General features: G+C 36.9%; 9 protein-coding genes across 9 annotated transcripts; 4 read left to right on the plus strand and 5 right to left on the minus strand.

Annotated features, from left to right (window-relative positions):
- Positions 1 to 2: 2 nt before the first annotated feature.
- Positions 3 to 1,073, plus strand: EV154DRAFT_536841 (uncharacterized protein; the record flags this gene model as incomplete). Its single annotated transcript, XM_051604168.1, has 3 exons — positions 3 to 11; positions 203 to 367; positions 444 to 1,073. The coding sequence occupies 3 exons, from the start codon at positions 3 to 5 to the stop codon at positions 1,071 to 1,073; spliced, it is 804 nt and encodes a 267-aa protein (XP_051460262.1).
- A 32-nt stretch (positions 1,074 to 1,105) lies between these two features.
- Positions 1,106 to 2,008, minus strand: EV154DRAFT_536842 (GNAT domain-containing protein; the record flags this gene model as incomplete). Its single annotated transcript, XM_051604169.1, has 4 exons — positions 1,106 to 1,548; positions 1,603 to 1,689; positions 1,761 to 1,920; positions 1,982 to 2,008. 4 exons carry the CDS (start codon positions 2,006 to 2,008, stop codon positions 1,106 to 1,108), a joined length of 717 nt encoding a protein of 238 aa, XP_051460263.1.
- Positions 2,009 to 2,087: 79 nt separating this feature from the next.
- On the plus strand, positions 2,088 to 3,593 carry EV154DRAFT_500256 (uncharacterized protein). The gene is made up of 5 exons (XM_051600568.1): positions 2,088 to 2,143; positions 2,200 to 2,325; positions 2,375 to 2,520; positions 2,580 to 2,642; positions 2,702 to 3,593. Exons 1-5 carry the CDS (start codon positions 2,126 to 2,128, stop codon positions 3,504 to 3,506), a joined length of 1,158 nt encoding a protein of 385 aa, XP_051460264.1. The 5' UTR covers positions 2,088 to 2,125; the 3' UTR covers positions 3,507 to 3,593.
- Positions 3,594 to 4,102: 509 nt separating this feature from the next.
- On the minus strand, positions 4,103 to 4,809 carry EV154DRAFT_500257 (Tim10/DDP family zinc finger-domain-containing protein). The gene is made up of 3 exons (XM_051600569.1): positions 4,735 to 4,809; positions 4,575 to 4,649; positions 4,103 to 4,444 (listed from the first exon to the last, which is right to left on the minus strand). Exons 1-3 carry the CDS (start codon positions 4,774 to 4,776, stop codon positions 4,271 to 4,273), a joined length of 291 nt encoding a protein of 96 aa, XP_051460265.1. The 5' UTR covers positions 4,777 to 4,809; the 3' UTR covers positions 4,103 to 4,270.
- Positions 4,810 to 5,712: 903 nt separating this feature from the next.
- Positions 5,713 to 8,158, minus strand: EV154DRAFT_124403 (uncharacterized protein). The gene is made up of 4 exons (XM_051593971.1): positions 7,959 to 8,158; positions 7,776 to 7,901; positions 6,606 to 7,722; positions 5,713 to 6,527 (listed from the first exon to the last, which is right to left on the minus strand). The coding sequence occupies exons 1-4, from the start codon at positions 8,070 to 8,072 to the stop codon at positions 5,812 to 5,814; spliced, it is 2,073 nt and encodes a 690-aa protein (XP_051460266.1). The 5' UTR covers positions 8,073 to 8,158; the 3' UTR covers positions 5,713 to 5,811.
- A 989-nt stretch (positions 8,159 to 9,147) lies between these two features.
- EV154DRAFT_560878 (uncharacterized protein) lies at positions 9,148 to 9,621 on the plus strand (the record flags this gene model as incomplete). The annotated part of the gene is made up of 1 exon (XM_051605635.1): positions 9,148 to 9,621. One exon carries the CDS (start codon positions 9,148 to 9,150, stop codon positions 9,619 to 9,621), a length of 474 nt encoding a protein of 157 aa, XP_051460267.1.
- A 1,945-nt stretch (positions 9,622 to 11,566) lies between these two features.
- On the minus strand, positions 11,567 to 18,599 carry EV154DRAFT_460311 (armadillo-type protein). The gene is made up of 10 exons (XM_051597515.1): positions 18,384 to 18,599; positions 18,107 to 18,321; positions 17,997 to 18,045; positions 17,887 to 17,946; positions 17,669 to 17,827; positions 16,905 to 17,606; positions 12,604 to 16,853; positions 12,379 to 12,541; positions 12,083 to 12,323; positions 11,567 to 12,025 (listed from the first exon to the last, which is right to left on the minus strand). Exons 1-10 carry the CDS (start codon positions 18,552 to 18,554, stop codon positions 11,697 to 11,699), a joined length of 6,339 nt encoding a protein of 2,112 aa, XP_051460268.1. The 5' UTR covers positions 18,555 to 18,599; the 3' UTR covers positions 11,567 to 11,696.
- Positions 18,600 to 18,676: 77 nt separating this feature from the next.
- EV154DRAFT_500264 (60S ribosomal protein L12) lies at positions 18,677 to 19,849 on the minus strand. The gene is made up of 4 exons (XM_051600570.1): positions 19,817 to 19,849; positions 19,701 to 19,757; positions 19,155 to 19,587; positions 18,677 to 19,079 (listed from the first exon to the last, which is right to left on the minus strand). The coding sequence occupies exons 2-4, from the start codon at positions 19,754 to 19,756 to the stop codon at positions 19,071 to 19,073; spliced, it is 498 nt and encodes a 165-aa protein (XP_051460269.1). The 5' UTR covers position 19,757; positions 19,817 to 19,849; the 3' UTR covers positions 18,677 to 19,070.
- A 253-nt stretch (positions 19,850 to 20,102) lies between these two features.
- Positions 20,103 to 20,438, plus strand: EV154DRAFT_560881 (uncharacterized protein; the record flags this gene model as incomplete). Its single annotated transcript, XM_051605636.1, has 3 exons — positions 20,103 to 20,232; positions 20,301 to 20,344; positions 20,415 to 20,438. The coding sequence occupies 3 exons, from the start codon at positions 20,103 to 20,105 to the stop codon at positions 20,436 to 20,438; spliced, it is 198 nt and encodes a 65-aa protein (XP_051460270.1).
- Positions 20,439 to 24,171: the final 3,733 nt, after the last annotated feature.

Below are 24,171 nucleotides of genomic sequence, written 5' to 3' on the forward strand. Positions count from 1 at the left end.
CAATGTACGTTGTATTTACGGGCGTATAATTAATATCATTATCCATCGCTGAATGAAAAAGACGTCCTTGCCTTAATTTGGTTTTGCATGAATCACCAGATGGAAAAAACAGAGATAAAATAAAAAATTCATTTTATTCTTTTTTTTTTTATCTTCTTTAACCCTGATTACAAAAAAAAAAAAAAAAAAAAAAATGTACAAGTTATCCAGTTTGCCTATAGAAATATTGTACCTTATTGGCGATTTTTTGGAGATAAAGGACTTGGTTGCTTTGGGAAGATTAAACACTTGGTATAGCTACTGGATATCCATTATCCTTGGAGAAAGAATTTCCACAAGTGTACAAAGAGAAGGTTGGAGAATTCACGTAATTACACTTGCGATTTGTTACTTTTTTTTTTTGTGGAAAATAAAAGAAAGAACTAATACATACAATGTTTTAGATTGATATATTGGCAAAATCGTATCCTTCTGAACAAACCCCGTCGTTTCCATTTTCAACCGAACTGTTGCTATTGAGCGAATACTCAAGAATCAATCCCATTACCTTGACATTGGAATTTAAATTGTGTCCTATCGATGAAGATGGATTAGATGCAGTGAAATCGGCCACTCAAAGTGAACGTTCGATTGTGATATTTAACAAGATAAAAACCAATATTGACATCGTAGCATATTTTGCGCAAATATCAACCAACAGAAGATTGCAGCATGTTAATCAAGCTGGTGCTGCTATCATGAATGATAAGAACCTATGGAACCAGCTACAAGATAACAATGACATACATGGAAATATGGCTATCATGGGTTCTGCATTTAAACTAGGATACGAAATGACAACGCAAAATAGCCATAAGGAAGACATGGTTAAACTTATCGAAACATTTCAAAATGATTTTGATAAACACAAGAATGCTTTGGATGCTTCGTCTATAAAAAAAGAGGATTCAGCAGTGATATCATTTGATAAAATCCAGGTTTCACCAGAATGGTGGATTAAGCAAATGAAGGTTCCTACTTATGGTAGTGACGAAAAACAATATCCAGAATTTACTGAACACGGATACTGGTAATACCCTTCCTTCCTTCATATGTAGTTTATTCATTATAAATAATTGCTAGATCTTACATTGTTCTTCCAATAATTAAATAAATCATTTCTAACTTGCATTACTCTATCACGCTGTTCTGTGGTTGCTTTTGATCCATATGACTCAACTTCATTACCATATTCATCAATTGTGGGCGGTGCATATTCCAGAAGTGTCCACTCCAATACGACCTCTTCGAATACATGTGAAATAGATACTTGGTAAAATCCAAATTGGGACTTAAAAAGATTGACACTAGGTTCATTCTCAATCGAAATTTTTGCTTGGAAAGTCTTTAAGCCAATAACTTCCATAGCATATCCCATAATTATTTTAAGAGCCTCCTTTCCTCTACCGGTTCGTCTATAATCAGGTTCAGCAATCATAACCTCGATCTCCCCAAATGTTCGGTCATTGTCAGGATCGTTTAAGAAGATATTGACATCACCGACCATAACTAAATAATAACATGTTGGTATCATGATTGATCCTGAAAATGTATTGCACCTACCTATATTTTCTTTGATTTCAGAGTCAGGCAAATTTTTCAAACATTTGTTGCTATCATTAGGTAATGACATGATAATAAAGGTAAGTTCTAATGTTGATAAAAATTTGTGAACGACTGTTAAAGAAAGAAAGAAAAAAAAGGGGATTTCAGTTATTTACTGTCTTCATCTTGATGCCAAGAGGTTTGCATTTCGTATTCTTCTTCCAGTGTCAAAGGCTCTGAGGCTGTCATTTCCTGGAGAAAAGGGGACTTCATCCATTCATGATATTTTGGTACATGTTCTGGCTTGTAAGGTACAAGCGCAACTTTATCGCCAATCTGTGAAGGCAACTGTTAAAACAAGCCTTCTCGTAAGACGTTTATGCGAAATGGTATTTACAAGAATCAGATTTTCGTTTATTTTCATTTAGAAAAGGTCAAAGTGAATATTGAAAGGCCTTTTTTTTTTTTTTTTTTTTTTTTTTTTTTTTTTGTTATTTATTTGCGTGACTCCATCTTTAACGTGGTTCCCAAAAGTACTCAGATGGATCAGCTTAATAGTGTAAATGAGAAAACTTTTAACCATTCACAAACCATTTTAACTTTTATTTATACTAGAACGCAGTAACAACGCTCATTGTAAAGCATTTACCAGATTTCATTACGAGCTCAACAGAATTACAAAATGATTATTTCAAGCCATATAAACCTTTAAGTGTAAGGTTTATGCAAAGTCAAGCTATGGTAAATTTGAACAAGTCACTTCTACCTTACGTACTCACCCCACCACAAGCCAGGATTCGCCTTTCTCGATTTCCCCAACCGTGACACAGCTGAAGCGGCCTACGAGCAGCTGAAATACATCAATTTTGGATTATATTACAAGCAGATTATAATTGAATACGCTAAACCAAACCCAAACAGAAATCAAATGACAGAGTAAATGAAAAATGCCGTAGATATTTAAAAGAGATACCTGATTTAATTACTGATTTTAGACCTGTCACACTCACTATTGAGCAGCACGAACAAGCAGCAGACCCCGTATCATTGTCACAAGGGTATTTAGCTCAATTCAATGATGTTATAGTTTGATAATACTGACATTGTTATTGCTTAGTATATTGTACCCACCCAATCCGCATTTGCGTTACTTTTATCCAGATCCTACACCAGATATTCTGGCCAATATATCTAATGCACTTGGAACGGTACCGAGATTTTATACACAGGTGCTTCACTTGATGAATAAATATAACATGCCACCCCCTTTTGGCGCAGTCGATAAGGAATCTGTGCCCTCTTTGAAAAGGAAACACGATGACTTATTAGCTAGTGACGAATCCGAGTTAGAAGATGAAGACAATAATAATATTGCAGCAGAAGCACAAGAACAGAAAGTGAAACAGGCAAGGCTTGGTCGAATTGCGGCTGAAAAACAAAAAATAGCACTTACAGCTTCTCCAGCAAATTGCATCACTAGTAAAGCTACCTCCAGCAAGATAAAAATTAACATTGGGAAGCTTACTGATCAAAAGAGGTCCAGTCAGTTACAAGATAAACAAGTATCGCCCGATCGATTACAGGAAGAACAAAAAAAAATTCATGACAAGTGTCTGCCAATGTCAGAATTGATAAATTTACCGGCATTTAAAAACTATACTAGTGGTACACCTAGCAATAAATTATACATCAAAAACCTTAGTAAACAGGCGACGCAGCAAGATTTACTTGATTTATATGGAAAATTCAGTAAAGAAATACAGGTGAATCTAATGACGAAAGGGCGATTACGTGATCAAGCATTTGTTACATTCCCAGATGAGACGAGCGCAAGGTTGGCATTAGAGTGTACGAACGGTTACGTGCTTCACGAACGTCCAATGGCAGTCCTTTTCAGCAAAGCGGCGGTTGTAAATAATTAATTTTTTTTGTTGCTCGTAAATAATAGAGTCACAAATATTTTAAAATAAAAAGGCAAAAATTTTCACAACCAAAATGAAATTTTTATTATTCTCTCTTCGCTTTTTATTTTATTTTTTAACTGATAAAAAGGTATGTAATAACTTGTAGCAATGTTTATCCCAAATATAAGGACATAAAAAGACACAATGATAATATAACATGATGGAAAAAATATTTGGTCCCGAATCGCAACATTATAATCCGTGTTCACAATCTTTAGAAATGTGGGTATAACCAAGGTGAACAATCTCTGAGATATTATCATTTATCATTTTATGTTCTTTTATTTGAAAACATTCTATTTTTATACTTATTTAAAAATTTGTTTACTAATATTAGTATTATAGATTCTCCTTCTAATATGAAGATTTTGTAATTTTTTTATCGTTTAAATAAATAAATATTTTGTAAAATTTAAATAACATGTCTTTAAAAAACTGTCTTTTTCACTGTTATGAAAACCACCTGCTCTTAACAGGGTTTTGTTGTAAAATATTTTTTTTGTCAATATCCGCCTGTTACAGACAAAATTAAAAAAAAATTTACAAAAAACAAATTTTACTATGTTCAAAAAAAAACCTGTAGTTTATTCATGTAGATAAAATATCAGCTATACATTTGTGAATTGGGAAAAATAAAATACACACGGGAGGGGAGGGAGAAAATAGAGAGATATTAAATATATATATTTTTGATACTATTTCTTGAAGGTCTAGGGACTTTTTTACAAGTTGCCACCTTGAGACTCACGTTGAAGTCTGGCAACATAAGCACGAGAAACAACGTTCCATGATTCCATATAACGGTCCATACACTTGGAGAGACAAGCTTGTTCGCCAGATTCAAGACGTGCACCAGGCTTGGGGACACACTTTAAATAACACTTTTCGTTGATTTTCTAATATCGTTGCCAGGAATAAAATTGGCGGTGTTAGGCTCTTGCATACAGAATCAAATACACACACACACACACGCTCTCTCTCTCTCTCTCTTTCAAATAAACACACATCCTATTATCCTTTTCTTACGTTAATAAGTTCTTGGGCGTTGGCCAAGGCAAGTTCGGAACGGACTTGGTCCATAACTTCTTGCTTCTTGTTACCCTATTTCACCAAAAAAATGGTCCGGTAAGTTACGTGTAAAATAATGCTTCATTCCTCTCTCTTTTTTTTTTCCACCAATACTTACGGAATCGCCACCGAGGTTATAGCCAGAAGAATAGTCGCTCATATTGTAAAAATTAAATAGTTTTTGGTAATATGAAAAGAGAAAAAAAGAAATGCTAAAGCACCCCTACAATAAAAGAATCCCCTTCTCTCAAACAAACAGTCCGAAATAGAAGATCGTGACCGCCTTTTGGAAAGAAAAGGAAGGAAATCTCAGTCTAAAACTGTTGGCATGAACTACTGTCTTTAAAAATATAAATCATTAAAAAAAAAATGAATTGACCCACACAGTGCAAATACGTCATTTACCAATGACTGATTTATTAAAATATTGCTCGTCTCATTAATTTGCTATTGTCAAAGGGCAACTGTTAAATATTTGCTTTTCAACTATTGTATCCACAACAACAGAGTTGTAATTTCCTTGACAATTGTTATATATATATATAAGTGGCTTTATTAAAATCTCCATCAACAATAACTACCATCTCATCTAGAGAAATTATTACTCATTAATCATCAATAATAAGCAGCAAAGACCTTACTGTAATCCTTATGATAAGAGGTATCCAATCGTGTTGAGTACGCGCCAAATCAGTCTTTGTAGGTTAATTGCCTTTGCTAAATTAGAAAGAGTTGTACTCCGTTGGCTTAAACTGGCCAGCACACCATTCTTCGCGCCAATGGTACACCAAGTTCAAATCTGTTGCCACGAGGCTGGAGTATTTAATAATGTCACTTGTCTTCTGAAACCATTCACGTTTTTTTTTTTTTTTTCCGAAAACAATGGTACATACATGCGGATCACACGAGTTATGCTGTGTAAATCGCTGGGCAAAAGCCCCCACATCGGGTTTGTGTTCATGTTTGTGTTCATCATGACAATCCCCATAAATGGACAATATCCTGAGGACAGATGATTGTCCCTTCCCTCCTCTCAAAGGGTCTATGACAAGTGCTGTCATCCTCAATCATACATCACAGAAAATAAAAATGATAATAGGGAGCATATTGTCATATAGTTTATTGCCATACCAGAATAATAATAATAAAAAAAAATAACATTTTATACAATCTCACTTAATTACAGGGAATTCATTTACTGCGGAGGGGGATTTTGATGGTGCATGTTACTCAATCTCAACGCATCAGGAGGAAGTTGCTGCTGCTGATACATAGGTAATATACTATTTGCAATATGATGCTGATTGGGAGACGATGGCTGTCTCATATATAGTCCTTGTTGTTGACGTTGATACGATGGTTGAGCGTCCGGCAGTAAAGATCGTATATTGTTGTCTTTGGGTGACTCATATACGGCCCGCATTTGCTGTTTGTTATTACTACTATTGTCGTTAATAATGGTATTATTCGATACAGATGATAGTGCATACAATCTTGAGTTATTTCCAGGTTGTTGAGATTGAGGTATAATTGCATTCAGTGATTTCTTATGCTGTGCTGGTTTCTGCTGCTGATGCGGCATGGACTGTAATGCTGGGTGAATATTCGTATCGTTGCGACTATTGCTTTCGCCGGACTCTACACTATTGCGATTCATAGATGAGTCAAATGAGAAGGTGAGCTCCTGCGTGTTAAATCCAGGTGTATTGGGTGCAGAATTCATATTGTAATTATTTGGAAATGATGGATGAACATAACTAGATAACGACGAGTCTAAAGGCATACTGCTATTTTCGTAATATACAAATGTTGTTGCAGGTTGTTGAAGTTGCTGCTGCTGCTGCTGTTGTTGTTGCTGTTGTTGTTGTTGCTGTTGTTGTTGTTGCTGTTGTTGTTGCTGTTGTTGTTGTTGTTGCTGCTGTTGTTGTTGCTGTTGTTGCTGATGCTGCTGTTGCTGCTGTTGTTGCTGTTGTTGCTGATGCTGCTGATGCTGCTGTTGCTGTTGCTGTTGCTGCTGATGGTGTTGTTGTTGTTGATGGTGCTGTTGCCGTTGCTGTTGATGATGTTGTTGCTGGATATCTTGCTGTCTGGGAGGTGGAATAGAAACATTGGGCGTGTTTGTTCTGTTAGGATAAGGATGCGCGATCAAAGTTTGTAACGTGTCCGCTTGTTCATCTAATGCACACTGCTTTCCTTTTCCTTTTCTAGACATCTTCCTAGCTGGCTCGAATGAGCTGGGTGAATTTGTATCTTCGGAATATGTTCTAGGTCTTCTTTGATTCTTTAACAGCTGGCTTTCGTAGAGTTGGCGTTGGTTATGAATTTTTATATAATAGGTTTGTTTCGGAATTTCGACAGTGATAAAGCCTTTTGCTGCAGAGGTACTGCCACTGGAATTTGCATCTTGTTTCACATACGCTTTAAATGGCTTGTATTCACTTCGCTCATTACTTACAGAGTATCCTGTATTGGTATCATAAGGATCAGCGGCACTATTATTATCTGGTCCAGCTGATGATGGTGTGGATGCCTCACTCACATAGTCGTCATCCCATGATATAGAAGAAGAGGGAAAGCTTTGTGGATCGATATGAGCAGTTTCACAGACGGATTGAAATAACGTAACCATTTCTTGCTTTACAAATTCAGATAGTTCATCATTTCCAGCAGTTGCCATACACACTTTGCTCCATATTTGAGTTAACTGATGTGTCCGTTCAGCTGTATCCCTTAATTTGATCTTTTGACGCTCTTCTGAGAGCCTGTTGTAAAATCGGCGCTCATTCCAGTGTATATTAGGAAATTGGCCTCGGACTCGGCTTCTGATATCTTGAGTGGTTATACGTAAACGTGCAAGTTCACAAATTAAAGCTGTAACTTCTTTGGGCCAGGAGCGCTCGATTTCTTCAGGGCGCATTAATTCATGGTTGTGCTTACCAGCCTCAGGGTTTAAGGATTTTCTGAATTCCCATTTATTCCCGTTCTCGAACAGTACCACTCTCCATCTGCAATCGCATCTTTTAGAAGGTCTCTTACGCTGTGGGTTTGATTTGGGATTGCGAAGTGAATCGGGAAGTCCTTCACGAGAACAGTAAACATAAATATTCTAAAAATACACAAGATTAGCGTGGGCTTTTTGTGGGTTTTTTTTTTTTTTACTCTGTGTGTGCTGGCCTCTTGTTTCACAGTAAATCCAAATTCTGCGCACAAATCGCGACAGCGTTCAATAGCTGTGGTGCTTTGATCAAAAGTCATGCCAATAAGACGCTCATAAAAAGGTTCGAGCTATAATCAATCCCTCATATTAAAACAAAATTAAATTCTTTTTGTGTAAAAATTTACCAGGACTGACTGCTCTTGCTGTCTTTGAGGAGATATTGCTTCTTGTGTTGTCTGTTGAACGGCAGGACTTTGCTCGTCACTAGTTTGTCTTGATGTTGGAGGTCGTTTTGTCATGATTGAGGGATGGATTCAATGTTGAAGATTAATACAAATGTCGGCAAAATAATTACCAAGGATTTCTCTTTGTATGTGCACTACATATAAATATATATCAGTATTGAGTGATGCCATAATAATATTATACTCACAGTATCCTAAGTAAAGGATGAGAGAAAAAGAGCAGTAATAATAGAGAGTGGGAAAATTGATTAGATTTGTTCCTGTGGTATTCTATGCTCTTTTGTAAACAGTTAAAGCGTAGTAAAAATATAAGGGAAAATATGGTATGGTGATCGTTTTGAATTTTTTTTAAGAGAGTGAAAGAAGAAGGAAAGATTACATCTATTTGATTATAATGCGTATTTTTATTTTCCACTTTTTTTTGTGGTGCCTGCCTATGTGTATCCTTTGATTGACTATTGACCATAGAATTTGAAACATTACCAATAGAATAGGTTGGAGTGCTTCGATACTGTGTAACATCATTCTTTCCACTAAACTGCCCCCTGTTCCGCACATCTACTTTGTCTAAATATATTACTGTAACCGGGTTTTATTATTAACTATGTCCATCTTTGCAATAAAGAAAGATATGTAGAGTTACTACTTTAAACAGATAACCTATTAATAACTAGACATGGCTTCAGAATAGTAATTGACTCGTGTTTTAAAGCGTATAGTTTGCCTTGTTTTTATAAAAGATGCGTTTTCTGTTACTACGATAAGTGACATAAGTGACAAGAATTCCTTTTATAACATATATAAGCGAACTCCGTTTTTTCCTTTTAGGTTGATGGGCGCGCTAACCGCTATGACCCTCACGAGTGAAACAAAAGACTAGTTGGGATTAAGCACGTCAACATAATTCTGTATACATAAGATTAAAAAAAGAATGTAGGAATTTCCGGATTGTGTACAAAATTATTACATTATAGGGAAGAAGCCGAAATTGACGTATTTGTTGGCTGGTTATTTATTCTACTGTATTTTACCCTCACACACACGCTAGCTTATCATGTGTTTTTCCCCCTTCCTCATCTCCGCTGAAAAAAAAACAAACCCAATTTTCTAACTTTGCCCCCTTTTACAAATGACCATAGACACACCATCATCTGACAACTTATATCAATTGATCGGATTACCGCCTTGCTCTGCAGAATTTAATGCATATCTCTCAACAGATCAAAAACCATCTATAACAAAGATTTCAAATTATATATATCACGCCTACAAACCTCTTGGTATTTCATTTTGCTTTATACCAGCTAATAAAGATGACTTGGTCCTTGACGCCATTGATGTCTATAATGGTCAGACTCGTGATGGGTTCACAACTTGTCAATTGCAATTGCCATTAGGATTAGAAAGTAAAATGCAAGCTCATGAAATCGTGGCCATGTTGGGTGAACCAGATCGTAAAGGTGGAGGTGGTCAAACAAGAATGCCTTGCTGGATCGAATACAAATTCACTAATGATCAAAAGGAATCCGGCATACTGATCCAGTTACATGGTTTTGAATGGGAAGATCGTGAAATGGGTTGGACAAGTTTCGTACTCTTCTAAAAAATTTACAGCGGGCATAAAATTAAATTCCTTTAAACCCTGCTTTCCGGGGTAAAAGTTATGTAATAGCGCAATAAATCAGTCGTAATACATTGGCTTTTAAGCTTATCTTCTACCGCTTTGTGCTTTTCCATTCATGAATTTGTATAATCATATCGGCAGCATATCTCAATTTCTGACTTTAGTATACATTTTCTTGTGGAATATGTCGTCGATCGTTTTGGGTACTATTTATGGTAGACTTCATGACTTTTGCATGTTGCTAACGGGAAGGCGCTCGAGTTATGTTGCACCAATTCATATACAGGAATACAACCTGTCTGTTGCTAACGTAATTTGTGTTGTAAAATAAACCGAGTGATTCAGCGATGGTGTAGTAGTCCATATCACGCGCCATGTAGCAAAACCCCATAAAAGCTAGTCTTTACTGCAAGGGCAGTTTAACATCACAAGAAAACTCTTTGCAACAACATGCGCAGAATATTAAATTTCTTATTGCTGTATTCTCACTATCAAATTAAACAAATGAGGACAAAAGTAAAAATATTTCAGACAAGCGTAAAATATCTCAGACAATCGTAGAAATATTCCAGACAAGTATAAATGATATTTAGTACAGGTACTAAAAAATTAATGTTTAGATAAAACTTCTGCAGCGAAAGTGTCACAAGCGGCCTTAAAAAGGAGGAATATAAAATATATTGAACGTGTGCAACTCCCTATAGCCACGCTTATTACGACTGTCCGGGATATTCTTGACATATTAGCAAAAGCTACAGCAAAGTACAGCTGTACCTTTTGTGACCCTCTGTAATTTTTCAACGCTAGTTTTAACCGGAAATTAGACACGACAGTCTAATAAATCATTGCGGTGTTTTATCAAACTGTTTTGTCGGATCAGTCAAACTCACGACATTGCATTGTTAACTTTTGACGACCACACTTTAATATCATGATTTTTTTCGGCTAATATTGGCTCTATTGATTTTTTTCCCTCAAAGAATAATTAAGCCACAAATTGAAAAAAGATTTGGAGTAGAAAAAAAAAATGTTGACTATCCCACTACTGAAATTTATTATGTTGCGGGTTTTTACCACATAGTCCGCCACTGTGTTAACGGTAGTTTGGAAATCATATGCATATTAACTGCAATCAGATGTAAAGACTAGCATTGCTACAAAAAAGGTTTCCAATGTGATTAACTTAAATATGAATCATTATAAGGCAAACCCTATATCTTCATTTGTTAATGGGGCAAAAACAGTATATATCCTGTAACTATCTGGTTAATAGGCTCTATAAAAAACCATGGAATAAAACAGGATAATGAAGTGACAAGCAAATAAAAAAGGAGGTAACATATAACAGAGCAGATGATAAGCAGTGTCTACGTCAGCGGTAAGTGTGTTCAACCTGTCATTAAATCGTTCATAAAATTACCACATCATACAAAAATAACATTACTGTGTGCTTTAACTCCAGGTTAGAATCATACGTTCACAATTATATGCTATTTTTTTTCTTGGTAATTTGAGATGCAGCCAGATAATTTTATCTTTAATAAAGACTCGTGCATCAGTACTGTAACCAGCTTATCTGTAAAGACACATCAATTTGACTAAAAGAGCTTCTCAAGATGTGCAGTGATAAGAGGTTGGAATTTTATCGCATTTGTAAATAAACTAAATAAACTTATTATTATAATATAAATCCTAAACTAGTTACACTTGTAACCCTACTAAAATATTCAGAAGCAGATGTAACAATGCTAATTAAGATACTAAAGCAAAATAAATAAGGGAATTTTCGAGAACCATCGGGAATCTCTCTTTTTTTTTTTTTTTCTTTTTCGTTTTTGAAATCAGATTCGCTTTTGGAGCAATTCATTAACTCCAAAACAAATTGGCAAACTTTGGAAAATGAAGACAAAACGTATAAGATTTTCGTATTAAGAACATATTTATTGTGATATTTATATATATATTTAGTGGCTTTTATATTAGAACATATTAATGGTGTGGTGGTGTGTAAAATAATTAAAATAGATGACTGAAAGGAAAAAGTTTTATATGGCCTAACCGAAGTTGCTAAAGTTCATTTTTAAAGCAATGGTGGGTTGCTTACTATCTTCATAAGCAGCTTTGCGTTGCTGCTCTTTTTGCTGCATCTTTTGCTGTTGCTCTTGACTAGCCAATATACTATAGCGCATGGCAGATTCAAGTTTAACTCGACAATTGGTTGGTAATTTAGATACCGTGTCACGAAATACAGAAGGTGTGCCAGTAGCAATTGCCAACAAGTGTATTAAGGTTGCTTCGTGGACCTTAGTTTCGGTTCCGTCATAGGGTGGATCGTCCAAAATACTAGTCAACGTGGGCAAAATAATACTAAGGACTGACGGCTCTGTTATGAATTAAGTCAATAAAATGAATATATATGCATCCATTTTGTTCAACTTACTATGTTCTTCTTGAACACCTGTTAATAGTGTTAAAAGTGTCTTGGTGTCCTCGTTAAGAGAAGTCAAGAGACTGTCATTTGCATCCTTCTTTTTGTCTTTGTAATTAAGCAGACGATTAATAATAAATGGCAGTGTAGAACTAACTATTGTTTGTCCTAGCTCAGCCAGAGAGGGCATATTGCTCTTTTTCTCAGGCAAACTTATAAAATTACGAAGGCATTGATGAGCTGTTACAGATAACTGTTTGCAAAATATGAGATTAAAGACATGCATGCATAATTAAGAAAAATATTACCTCTATGTTATCCGAAGCAAGAGAATTCTTAAGAACATTTACAAATACGTTTCTCCCTTCGTTATCTCTCAAGGTAGCTTGAGGGCAGCCTGATGCAATAAGAACAACAGCCAGTAGCCTGTTCTTTTTTGAGGCAATAGATTCATCCACATTGTCGTTTGTTCTATAAGGGTTGCGTCAAAAACAAAACAAAAATCGTATGCAAAAACAAGATGAAATACTTACACAAAGAAATCATCAAGCAAGGTATGTACAACAGCGCATGTAACTCGTGCTAATGAATCCACTTCTTCAGTGGACAGATCCGCCTCAAAGTTATGGAATACAGTTTTAAGGGAAACAAGAACGCGAGGAGCTAACGTCATTTGGAATTGTTCTTCTGTTAAAATTTCAGAAAATACATAAAAGCAAATAGCCAACAGATCGACCTTGTATCTCTTGGGTGTAATTCCCACAAGTAAGGCAAGTGTATCTAAAGAAGGTCCCAAAAGAAGAATCAAGCTTTCTTTAGAACTGTGGGTGGATCGACGTGAAGAAGCAGGCTTGATAGATAACTTGGGAACATTTTGTAAAAAGACGTTTGTCAAAAGTCGTAAAAGATAATAGAGCTTGGCTGTTCCAGGAAAAGCATCAGGGTCAAGAGTAGCATCCATCATATGGTAATCACCTTCGCCTTCCAAATCGTCACAAAGATACAGAGACCCGTAGTTTTGAATAAGACGTTGGATAATTTCAATAATAATTAGTTGAATTCGATAACTCTCTGTTTGGATCAACCGGTCAAAGACGTTCATCAGCTCCAAAAATACGGCTTTCGGAACAAATTGTTTGCCTGCAAGTGATGGCTGAACAAATGTGCGTAACGCACGAAGACAGATGGGTATAGTTGAGTTATCATTCTTATTACTGCTGGAACTGGATATACGCGAAAGACTTTCGATGCAAAGTCCAAATAGAATATAGAACAAATTAGAGGGGTGATCCTCTGATTGATCAGAATCGGGATTTTTGTTAATAGCATCAGTCATGGACGGAGCTTTCGTTTCGATCAAAGTGGCAACCGCCTCCATAATCTTTAGCCAAGATCGACGGTAATAAGGTAGTACCACATCTTTTGTAGCAGCAGAGTACATAGAATCAATACCACTATTCGAAGAGGCTTGGATACGATCTGTAGTTCGACTGGATAAAGCCACAATATCCGACTCCAACCTAATGCGAGCATAGTCTTGAAGAGCACGAAGCCACATAGGACTTAAAACTGCCAAATTCGGTTGAAGGACTTGTCTCAGATAGCTTTGTTTCTGACTTGCCACTTGGAGTTCTGCCCAGGCATTTAAAACGGATAGCTTTACCATTACAGAGGCATGAGGACTTAAATCTTTGACCTCTCCAACACCCGTCAATTTTGATTCGCCCTTACATCGTTCCAAAGCAGAGGTCAGTAATTTCAGGACACGGCCTAACTGATACAGATCTTTGACAATACCACTACCAACATAAATAGCACATACACGCACCGCTGCTGAAACAATTTCGGATGAAGAGTCAGCGCCAAAAGCTGGTGTAAGTGCTGCACCAATTTGTGCAGAGTATTGTTCAAGAAGCAGCATGCCTTCCAAATCGGCATCAAGTGTAGTGGCAAATTTCTCAATTACCATTTTCAATAAGTTGATACCGGCCAACCTCAATTCATTGACATGGGCAGTAGCAGCAGTAAAGGAGAGACGAATCAAATCTGGCACACGGAAAACCAAGAAATCACCCAAACCTGCTTGTTGCCTACGACGACGAGCAGCAATGAGATCAAAATGTTCACGTATATTACTTGCAGAAATCAGCTCAATAGTTTCTTGCAAACACTGGAGAGCGAAAAGTTGGGTTCGCCAGCGAGGAGGAATTTCGACGTTGACAGAGAGCTTAGATGTCATACCAGAAGCATCGGCTACCGTTGTTGTGATATCTACATTATCTTCATCCACGAATCCATCAGCATCATCATCGTTAAAGTCATCATCGTCGTCATCGCCATCACCAGAAATACGTGTTGTAGGTGGTTTTTTGACAGTGTCTTGACTGCCCGCACTAGAACCTGTAACAATTCTTTTGGTAATATTGACCCAAACCGATGGTTCTGCCACTGCAGTCTCTTGTAACCAACTTCGAATCACATTTTTGACATCAGATAATTGAGGATCTGTATCCAGCATTTTAAACAGTTCAGTATCTAAACCTGGCTGTGATGCCTTGAATACCAACTCAGAATCCCGTTGTACTAGTTGGTAAAGGCATGTCACTGCAGCTTTTTTCAATGGCAAATGGAGACTTGTAATCTGGCTTTGTAAATAAGGTACTAATTCACGCGTGTCTAAATATTTGGGGGCAAACATTAAAAAGTGTTGAATGCAACGAATGGCTTCTACATTCACGCGCTCATCGGGTTCTAACTTGAGCTCTTCCACCATATTTAAACATAATTCACGGACTTTAGATGAAGCTTGGAGCTCTGGACCGAGTGTACCAATCAATTCATAAACGATGCGGCCAAATTCTTGATAGGCAGTAAAGCCGACAGACATACCAGCGTTAGTGACAGCAATCGAGCCACTTCCAGGCTCATGAGTTTCACTCAAATACAGCTTAGCAACCATACCCAAAGTACTATTGACATAACCAGAGAACATTAGACCAGCTGCACTGACAGTCATAGCCATAGCTTCAAGTGCCCATGCATGAACAACAGGATGAGGGTCACTACTCAAGGAAAGCAGAATACCGACAATTGTTTTCAGATGAGCAGCTGCCGCCATACCACCAACGTGGCTATAGATATACCCAATGGCTAGAGCACAGCCTGCCCGTACATCTGGATCACGATTTGATACTACCAAATCCACCAAGACTTGCATTTGAGCTGCAGCGAAAGATGCTCCTACAATAGAAGTCAGCCTACCAATTGTTTCACTGGCTGCATTTCTCAAATACGGATCCGGATGAACTACAACCTCCATTAAGATTTCTTGTATTAGTCGAGTAGCCCGAGGGCTGAATACGATGCCTTCAACTTTTCTCTTCTTTGTTAAGACCATAATATTTTTAAAAGCACCTAATAAAGAGACCACCACATTGACAAGAACAGCAGCCCTTTTAGGAGAATTTTTTTCTAATTTAGGATCCTTAATTACCTTCACCATCAATTCAAAGGTAGATTCTTGAACAGGGGCAGGTTGATTTGAGAACAATGTGGCAAAGAGTTCAATGCTAGCATCCACATAGGATGTGGAAGGAGATACCGGCTGAGGGATAAAGGATCTCTTCTTTGGTTGCTGTTGCTGAGATAGCTGGTTTTCGGAAAGACTTGTATATGCGTAATATGGGTCAAGTTCAAGAGACCCAATCATTGGTCTCTCCAACAACTCCTCAATTCTTTCAAATCTATCCTTGGTCATCCATTCTTTTCCACGATTATTCTCCTCGCTATTGTCGTCAATCACAGTAGCCACATCAATACGATATCCTTTCATTTTGCTTGTTACTCCATAACCATGTCCATCTGCTGTATTCCAAACACTGATAAATTGTCCGGGCACGGTTGCTGTCACTTGCTGATGTGCACCAGATGAAGGTAAAATCTTTTCTGGTTCCGTAAAGACCGATAACGAGTTTCTTAACAAACTACTGAGCGAAGACTCATAGGTAGATAACAGAGGGCGAAGAGTGATAAAGCATTGGAATATACGACGTCTCAAACAATAAAATTGATCAATCAATCTGGTATCATGAGGAACACATGGTGACATGGTGGTGGCTGCAAAGGTTGTAGGCGCTGTAGCCAAAAATGCCAATGTGTTATTCAACAGAGCTGCAATTCTTTTTGCTATATCGAGGGTGACAAGCGAATGGCTGTTGTGAGCCAAGAAACTGTAGATTGAACTAGTGACACATTCACGTGTATGGAATAGATATGACCATTCTGACTCAGAACGGATAGCGTTGGCTTCCTTTCCGGTGGGCTTGGGCAAAGCACTCTTCCAGAGTAACAAGAGTTGTGGCAGATGGATTTTGACAAGGTTGGGTCCAAGACACATAACAGACCCAATCAAAGTCCAAGCAACTTGAATTTGGACACTGGCAATCTTGTGATCTTTGTTTGTTTGTTTAATGAGTTGATTGGCTAACGACATTGAGCGTGCACTCAGTTCAAATGAGGTATATATCGGATGTGCTGGAAAGACACTCATGATAGATGCAACAGTATAAGAATAGGCAATTGTACGTTGAAATACTTTAGCCGTGGTGGTTTGATTTGTAAGGTTGCTCAAGTTTTTCTCCAATAGTGTCAAAGACTTTGGTAGTAAGTATAACAAATTTGACGGGACTGAATTACACACGCAGCGGATACACCAAACTGCAGCCATTTGAACAGAGAAACTTGGATGAGTCAATAGCACAAATAAGGGTTCTACGAGTACTTCCTATGCATATGTGTCAATATATTATGGGAAAAATAAAACATTTTCAACTACCTGTATAGAACTGGCAGCGCCTTCTAATTCACAGACTAACTCAGATGCCAAATTTGTAACACAAATTAAGATTTGTTTATTTGGAGCGGTTTGATTTGCCATGAGTGCAGGCCATTTTTTAATCCAATTACTGACCAAAAGACGAATTGCATTTGCTTGTCCTTGCTCACTTAGTAACCTCTTTCCGATTGTGCTATGAAGTAAGAAATTCACTTGTGCTCGTAAATAAGCTCCATCAGAGGCAGTAATGGGTGCTTTGTTATTATCCAAAATTTCGTGGAGTATATGTTTGGTGATGGTAGCGTAATTGGCTTCGACAAATTCAGTTCCAAGTAAAACAAATAAAGTGGCATAACTTTCGATAATACTGGTCTTAAGCTCACGCGAGGCATTAATTCGATTATAGCACGTTGATAACTGTGATAGCATTTCCTCGATCGACATGAGTGTACATCCTTTACCCAATGATTCCTCGGTTGTTTTAGCTCCCTCTCCTGTAGAAGCGTGTTTGATGTTAGGCTTATTAGGATCCATGGTTGCTTGTGTTTGAGAGAAAACTAACAATGTTGCGCATGCTGAGGATATTGCTCGTCGCACAGGAAATGTCGAATTATCGAAGCCTTTAAAGCAGTGCTGTAATAAGTTTTCTAAATCATGCTGGGTAAAAGGTTGTGTTGCATGTTGAATAACGGCTTGTAAACACTATAAATACCATGTTTAAGCTACCGGTTTTTCTCCTCTCAATCCATATCCCAACTCTTTACCTGTGCTGATGCAATTCTCATGACTAACGCTTTATCCACTAATCCATTTCGCAATTGTTTCATCAAATCTTTTAGTATCTGCTCTGTCGCTGCTTTTCCTGCACCCTTTAAAAGCAAGGTGAATGCTGTCACTGTCTCCAGACGCAATAATAAAGGATTCTATTTATGTTGCATGACTTAGCAATATTTCTCGTCTTGTTTTCTGAAAAAAAACTTACACTACTGCTTTTTATAACCTTCAGAAATATCATCGCCGTCTCTGCGAACAGGGATAAAATCTTATCAAATAATTTTAGTTCGCTCTCTATTTCTAAACATTTGTTTTTACCTTTCCACCTGATGTCCCCATAATGGCACCCGTTGTTGATATTGCCGCACTACAAATATATGTTTATATTATGCTTAAGGTCCAAAAAATAAGTTTGCAGTTGTGCTTACATTCTCGTTTCTTTGTCGATATTTTTGTTGGCACTAATGAGACTATGCAAAGCTGTCACGGTGTCAAATAAGGTCCGAGAATCGCCTCGAGTATATAAAATGACATAACATCTTCCAATCAAGAAACGAATGGGTCTTCTAGGTTTTGCTGTTGCGAGTGAAATCAATCGAAAGAGTGTCTTTTCAATAAACGGTTGTGATTTTTTTAAAAGGTCCTAGAGATGTAACATTTAGTAAAACCTGATGATTGCATCAAGAGCGACATGATTTTGCTTACAGCGTCTATTGCTTTTATTTCGCGTTCGACTTGAGCTAGCCACTGTAAGACATATAATTCTTGCTTTTCGGTGTTTTCAGTGGCCTGAATCTTTTGTTCATCTAGCTTAAATACATCAGGAATGCCATCTGGTATGGGTGGCGGTGTACTTGGTTTTGTACTAGGAGCCATTTGAAATAAAAGAAAAGAAAAGGCCAAACAATAAAAAATTAAGAATAAAAGGCTTTAGTTTGTGTGCCAAACAAATTGGCAATTTAAGTTTCCGCAATACTTTAAAAAATCATTAATGGTGGATAAATATTAAAATAAGAGCTCTTGGTGCTGACAGGAACAAGACTGGTACTGGAAAGATAACGTGCATTTAGTAAATCTCAGTAGGCACGATTAAAAATGCCGATGGTCTAGTGTTAGTATGCATGAACAGACTACCAAAACTCGTTGTAAATACTGATAGCCAGAAGCATCGAATGTACTTAAAAAAGCGTGTTCCATGATTTAATAACAAACTGTCAAATAAAGAAACGCGATCATCATTTGTACATGGTTTGTTTTTTTTTGTTTTTTGCATGCCTTTATTGATATTTTCAGTAATACTAAATTGTTGGTGAAGCTATCCCCGCGAAAAAATAAAACAAAACATTATTCTTTTTATGTGTGTTTTTTTTATTGTAATTTCCTAGAAATAATTTATTTCTCCTAATGGAAAAGATAAGATAAAAAAAGGGGGTGTGAGTTATTACTGTCATTTCATGTTGATAATTATTAACTTACGGGAATCTCGACCTCACCAGCATCAATGGCGTGGCAAAGGTCCTTAGGGTTTTGACCATCAACGGTACAACCGACAGAGAAAGCAGTACCAAGGATTTCCTTGACGGTACCAGAGAGCTCACGGGCCAAAGACTTGAAACGCATAGTACGAGCGATTTCAATAATATCCTCAAGAGCAACGTTACCGGAATGCTTGATGTTCTTCTCCTTCTTACGATCACGGAGAGGTTCCTTAAGAGCCTTGATGACCAAAGAGGAAGCAGAGGGGACAACGGAAACTTGAGCTTGACGGTTTTGAATAGTCAATTGAACAGTAACACGGAGACCCTTCCAGTCCTTGGTACCCTTGGCGATATCTTCACCAACCTTCTTGGGGGATAAACCAAGAGGACCGATCTTGGGGGCAAGAGCACTAGAAGCACCAACTTCACCACTAACCAAAAACAATAACGTTAATAACTCAATCCTTTTAATCTAGAATTCTACAATCAAATCCACACTTTGGTTGCTTCAATCGTCAAATTCCTTCAAAATGTAATATCTTACCCAGTGGCACGAAGATAGATAATCTTAACCTCAGAGGGATCGAACTTAGGAGGCATACTGGCAATGAGATAGATGAGTATACATTGTTATGTCTGGATGGATGTATGCCTATTTACCTGTGATATGTTGAGAAAGGAAGGTTTTTTGTTGATGCACCGTTTCCACTTCATTAAGTCCTCCTCTCCCCCCACCCTTGCGTCCCTCACAGCCGCTCAATTTTTTGGCCAAAGGAAAAGTAGTCCGGCCCGGATAGTATTTTTGGCCAATCAAATTGATCGTAGTTACTTGTCGCTTCTTCATATACTACGCTTTTACGAGTGTCACACCAGGAGCAAGACTAGGTCATTGGAGAGTTGGTGGCCGTTCGAATTAGCTTCAGATGCCATCGTAAAAACTATAAAAATGGCTCATGAAGCTGGTGTTCATATTTTTAGTATGAGTCTTTCATCTATCCAGCCATGGGCTGCACCTATAACAATTGAAAGCAAATTGTTAAAAGATATTGTTAATAGTGGTATCAGTGGTAACAGAGGTAAAAAAATAAAAGTCCTGTCGACAGGAATTATGTTCTTAATTATGTTCTTAATTATCTTTTAATAGTACTTGTTTCTGCTGGTTATAAGGTATTTAGAGGTGCTTACACCGTACAGGTCAACCTGCCGCTGCCGCTGTCCCAGGCGCATTCACAGTTGCTTATCTGTTGATTTCCAATAGTTGACCATGGTACTTATACTTTAATTTTTATTATAATGAAATAGAAAAAAAAAACTAATCCTCATCTTCGTCTTCGTCTTCTTCGTCTTCCTCTTCAAACTCCTTTTCATCGAACCAGCGCATTTTAGTTGTCCAATCGCAACCCTTGACTTTCTTGATCTTTATATCCTTTTTGATACCTTCCATCTTACTCGGTGTTTCATAAAACTCGGTGTCTTCAATTGCCCTCTTAACATCCGAAGCCGATTTCTATTAAAAGCAGAAACATTGAGCATAGAATACTTAATCAGATATTTAAAAAATCAATACTTTTGGGTAGATCAACTTTTTAATCTGGGTGTAGGGACATGATCTTCCAGATATTAAAAAATGTACAGATAAACACCGAAATTTCCTCCAGTGTCAAACAGATAATAGGCAGTGTAGCTTAAGCTATAATTATTCATCGGCTTTGTGCCTAATTATTTATATATTTTAAGTTTTTCATCGCCAAAACAGGCCTGCGGCAGCACGAGGCTTTTTCAAAGCGCAGCGTACCGAACCATAGTGAAGGTCAAAATCTTTACCGAAACGAAGGTTTGGTTTGAAAAAGCCTTGTTTCTATTAAAATATATAGATAAACCATCAATAATTTTGTGTTTGCTGTAGTTAATAGGAACTTACTTCAATCATCATCAGTCCTAATAAATTATTCCAATCTTGTTAAGGCATAGATCTCTAAGATTGACGGGGAATTTCATTTTATGAACCTTGTGTACAGTATAAAGTTTGGGATACCAAACGAACAACAGAAAGCACCGCCTCGAAACCCATTACTTGTATGACAGTAAACTTCAGCTTCGCAATCTGCTCAAGAGAGCTCAAGCTACAATCCTTTACCACGCTGTTGATGACCCCCTTCGTTGCAATGATCGACTTCAGTCTATCACCAAACTGCTTTGTTGCTGTGGCTTTCTTTGCAAACTCGCCAGTGGCAGTATCATATGAGGAACCCAGCAAAAAAAATACCCAATCTGAAATCAAGCTTCAAAGGGAGGCCTTCTTTTTTGCATGCCTCATTCAATGTGTCCCCCCTTAATGCACAAAAATTAGCATCACTAAATATTTTACTGAAGCCAAAGATTTGTTAATTGAATAGTTGCTTACCAGTAAATATCAGTTTCTTCAAAGAAAAATTCAAAGATATGGCCCCAGAATTTGATTATATAATCAGCTTCACTGTATGCCTTTACTTTTTCTTCTTTGAATCTTTTGTTACTGTAGAGATGCATTTCGACGCTAATATTCAATTAGTTTATTTTTATTATTTTCTTATGAATTTATTTTACTTACATGAATTTATAAATCTTGTGAAACCTTCTCTCTTTCATATCTGAGGGCTTTTATATCGGTCAATACTATCGAAAGCTTGAGCGAGGTGTGATTTCGACTCCAATTTCAACTTGCAGTAACCCTAATACAATTAAGTCACGATGGAACTGGTGACAGTGTTGAGCAGACTGCAACTTTGTTTGGAATCGGCCAAGGCTCTGTCACTGACTACGTGAACCGCTGCTTCAAGTCAATTATCGGCAACCTTAAACATTTATTGCGTTGGCTTAACCAGGAGCTTGGTAATATAACCATACCCTATTATAAAATCTATTTATAAACGTTGAGAACACGTTCCGTTTCTAATCTACTCAAGAGTTCGTGCATTACTTCCGCTTTTCCTCGTCTTCAATGACAACATTGTGCTTCAGCAAAGACTTCATCTTTTTCAAATTTGCTGTCTAGTAGATCGTTTGGGCATTTTAAAAGTAGAATATAAAAGATGCACTTTATGAAAAGTGATTTAAGTTTATAAGGGAAGCTATTTAGCTGTATTTAGGACAATGTCTACACCTATGTATTTTTGTAAATTTCTCAACATATTTTTTAGATTCACATGATCCCTTTTTTTCTTACATATTTTCGAACCATCAGCGGATATCTAAAGACGGCTTACTACTCTATATTCTGACCCACCGTGGCTGGTAATGTAAGATATAGACTTACATTGCCTACAACGGGTAATGGGAAAATCTTCATTATGTAGAGAAGTCTATCCTTAGCCGTGATAATAAAAAATGGGAGTCTATTCTTTTTTTTTTTAAAAAAAAAGGTAATAGTTTGAAAAACAAAAGTTGTTATTAACTAACCTTTTCCCAATACTTAATACTTCTCTTTAAAGAGATGGTGTTATACAGCGTAAGAATAAAAAAGAAAAAGATGAAGAGAAGAAGGGAAGGAACAGATGTTTGAATGGTTTTTATTTGTAGACTGATAAACAAGTGAGCCGGCTTATGTCAGGATGACTTAATTGTTTATTTATAATCAAAAGACCGTGGGCGCAAGTGTTATTTATAAACTGATAAACAAGAGCTGGCTTACGTCAGGATGATCTAAGTGTATATTTAATTACCCATATGCTAGAAGACAGGCGTATTCACAGTTCTAAAAAAAACAGGCGCATAAAAAAGTACGTAGAAATTAAAGGGCCGTAGAAAGAATACGTAGAGAAAGACTAAGGTATAGACATTCTCTTTTTGCTATGCCCCGAGCAAAATATGTGGTTCCCAAAGGATCTGTCAGTGGAGATGTTTGGACCTCCGTAATTTGTTTCAAATGTATTTTGTATATTTACGTGTGATTGTCTACATATAAGTCTACACATAAGTCTACGTCGATTGACGTACCATATCATTCTAACTTCAGAGAACGATGGATTTTTGTTTTCCATAAAATGTGCTTCACTATTAGTACATGCTACTACTGACCACTACCAAGTTCTAGAATAAGTAAAGGACCAAACATTATGAGAGATTAAATAAAAAATCAAATGATTCTGACATAAGTTTGTTTACCAGCCTATAAATAAACTTCGTTCACATGTGATAACAGTAGATGAAAAGGAAAATGTAATAATGGAAAGTTAAAGAATGAGACCCTATTATAAGTTGGCATAGATAATAAAAATAAAGATCCTTTTTATATTCAGTTATTCGAGATTTTTCCTATGTACGCAGATACAGTCAACTGTTTAATCGAAGGGAGAATTGGATTACATATGAAACATACCTTCTTATTATTAGGAGCTAAATGTAACTTATATCCAACCCTTCTAGAACATTATCGCGTATCAATTGTGGATCGAAAACCTCGGTGTTCTCAATTGTTCTTTTAACATCCGAAGCCCATTTCTATTATAAAGCATATAGATAAAAGATCAATAATTTTGTGTATGCTATAATTAATAAGAATTTACCTCAATTCATCAGCAATTCTTCGTAGATACTTTCAATTTTGTTAAGTAGTAGATCCTTGAACTGAACGGGAAAGTTCATTTGATGAATATTGTGTACAGTATAAAGCTGGGGGGCACCAAACGAACAACATAAACCACGGACTCAAATCCTTCTACCTGTATTACAAACTTGTGTTCCGGATCTTTTTACTTTTCTGTGATTTCAACAGAACAATAAGAGTGTCCTCAATCGGTTGACCCAGGGCAACGTTGAATGGAATCGATTCTCATGAGTAGAATTCATTTAACGCAAGGGGAAAAACTGAGTATAGACCTATTAAAAGATGTGAAATGTTTAAAGGGGACCGTTGGAACCAGAGAAAATGAACATTGAAGTTTTGCTTTTGCATGGGAGATGTTGTTTTTTTTTTTTTTTTTTTTTGAAAAGGATGACTCTTTTTCCCATTTATTGATTGCCTAATTCATTACATG

The sequence above is a fragment of the Mucor mucedo genome (genome assembly GCF_025094135.1).
Source record: "Mucor mucedo strain NRRL 3635 chromosome Unknown EV154scaffold_21, whole genome shotgun sequence".
In the NCBI taxonomy this organism is placed as follows: Eukaryota; Fungi; Mucoromycota; class Mucoromycetes; order Mucorales; family Mucoraceae; genus Mucor; species Mucor mucedo.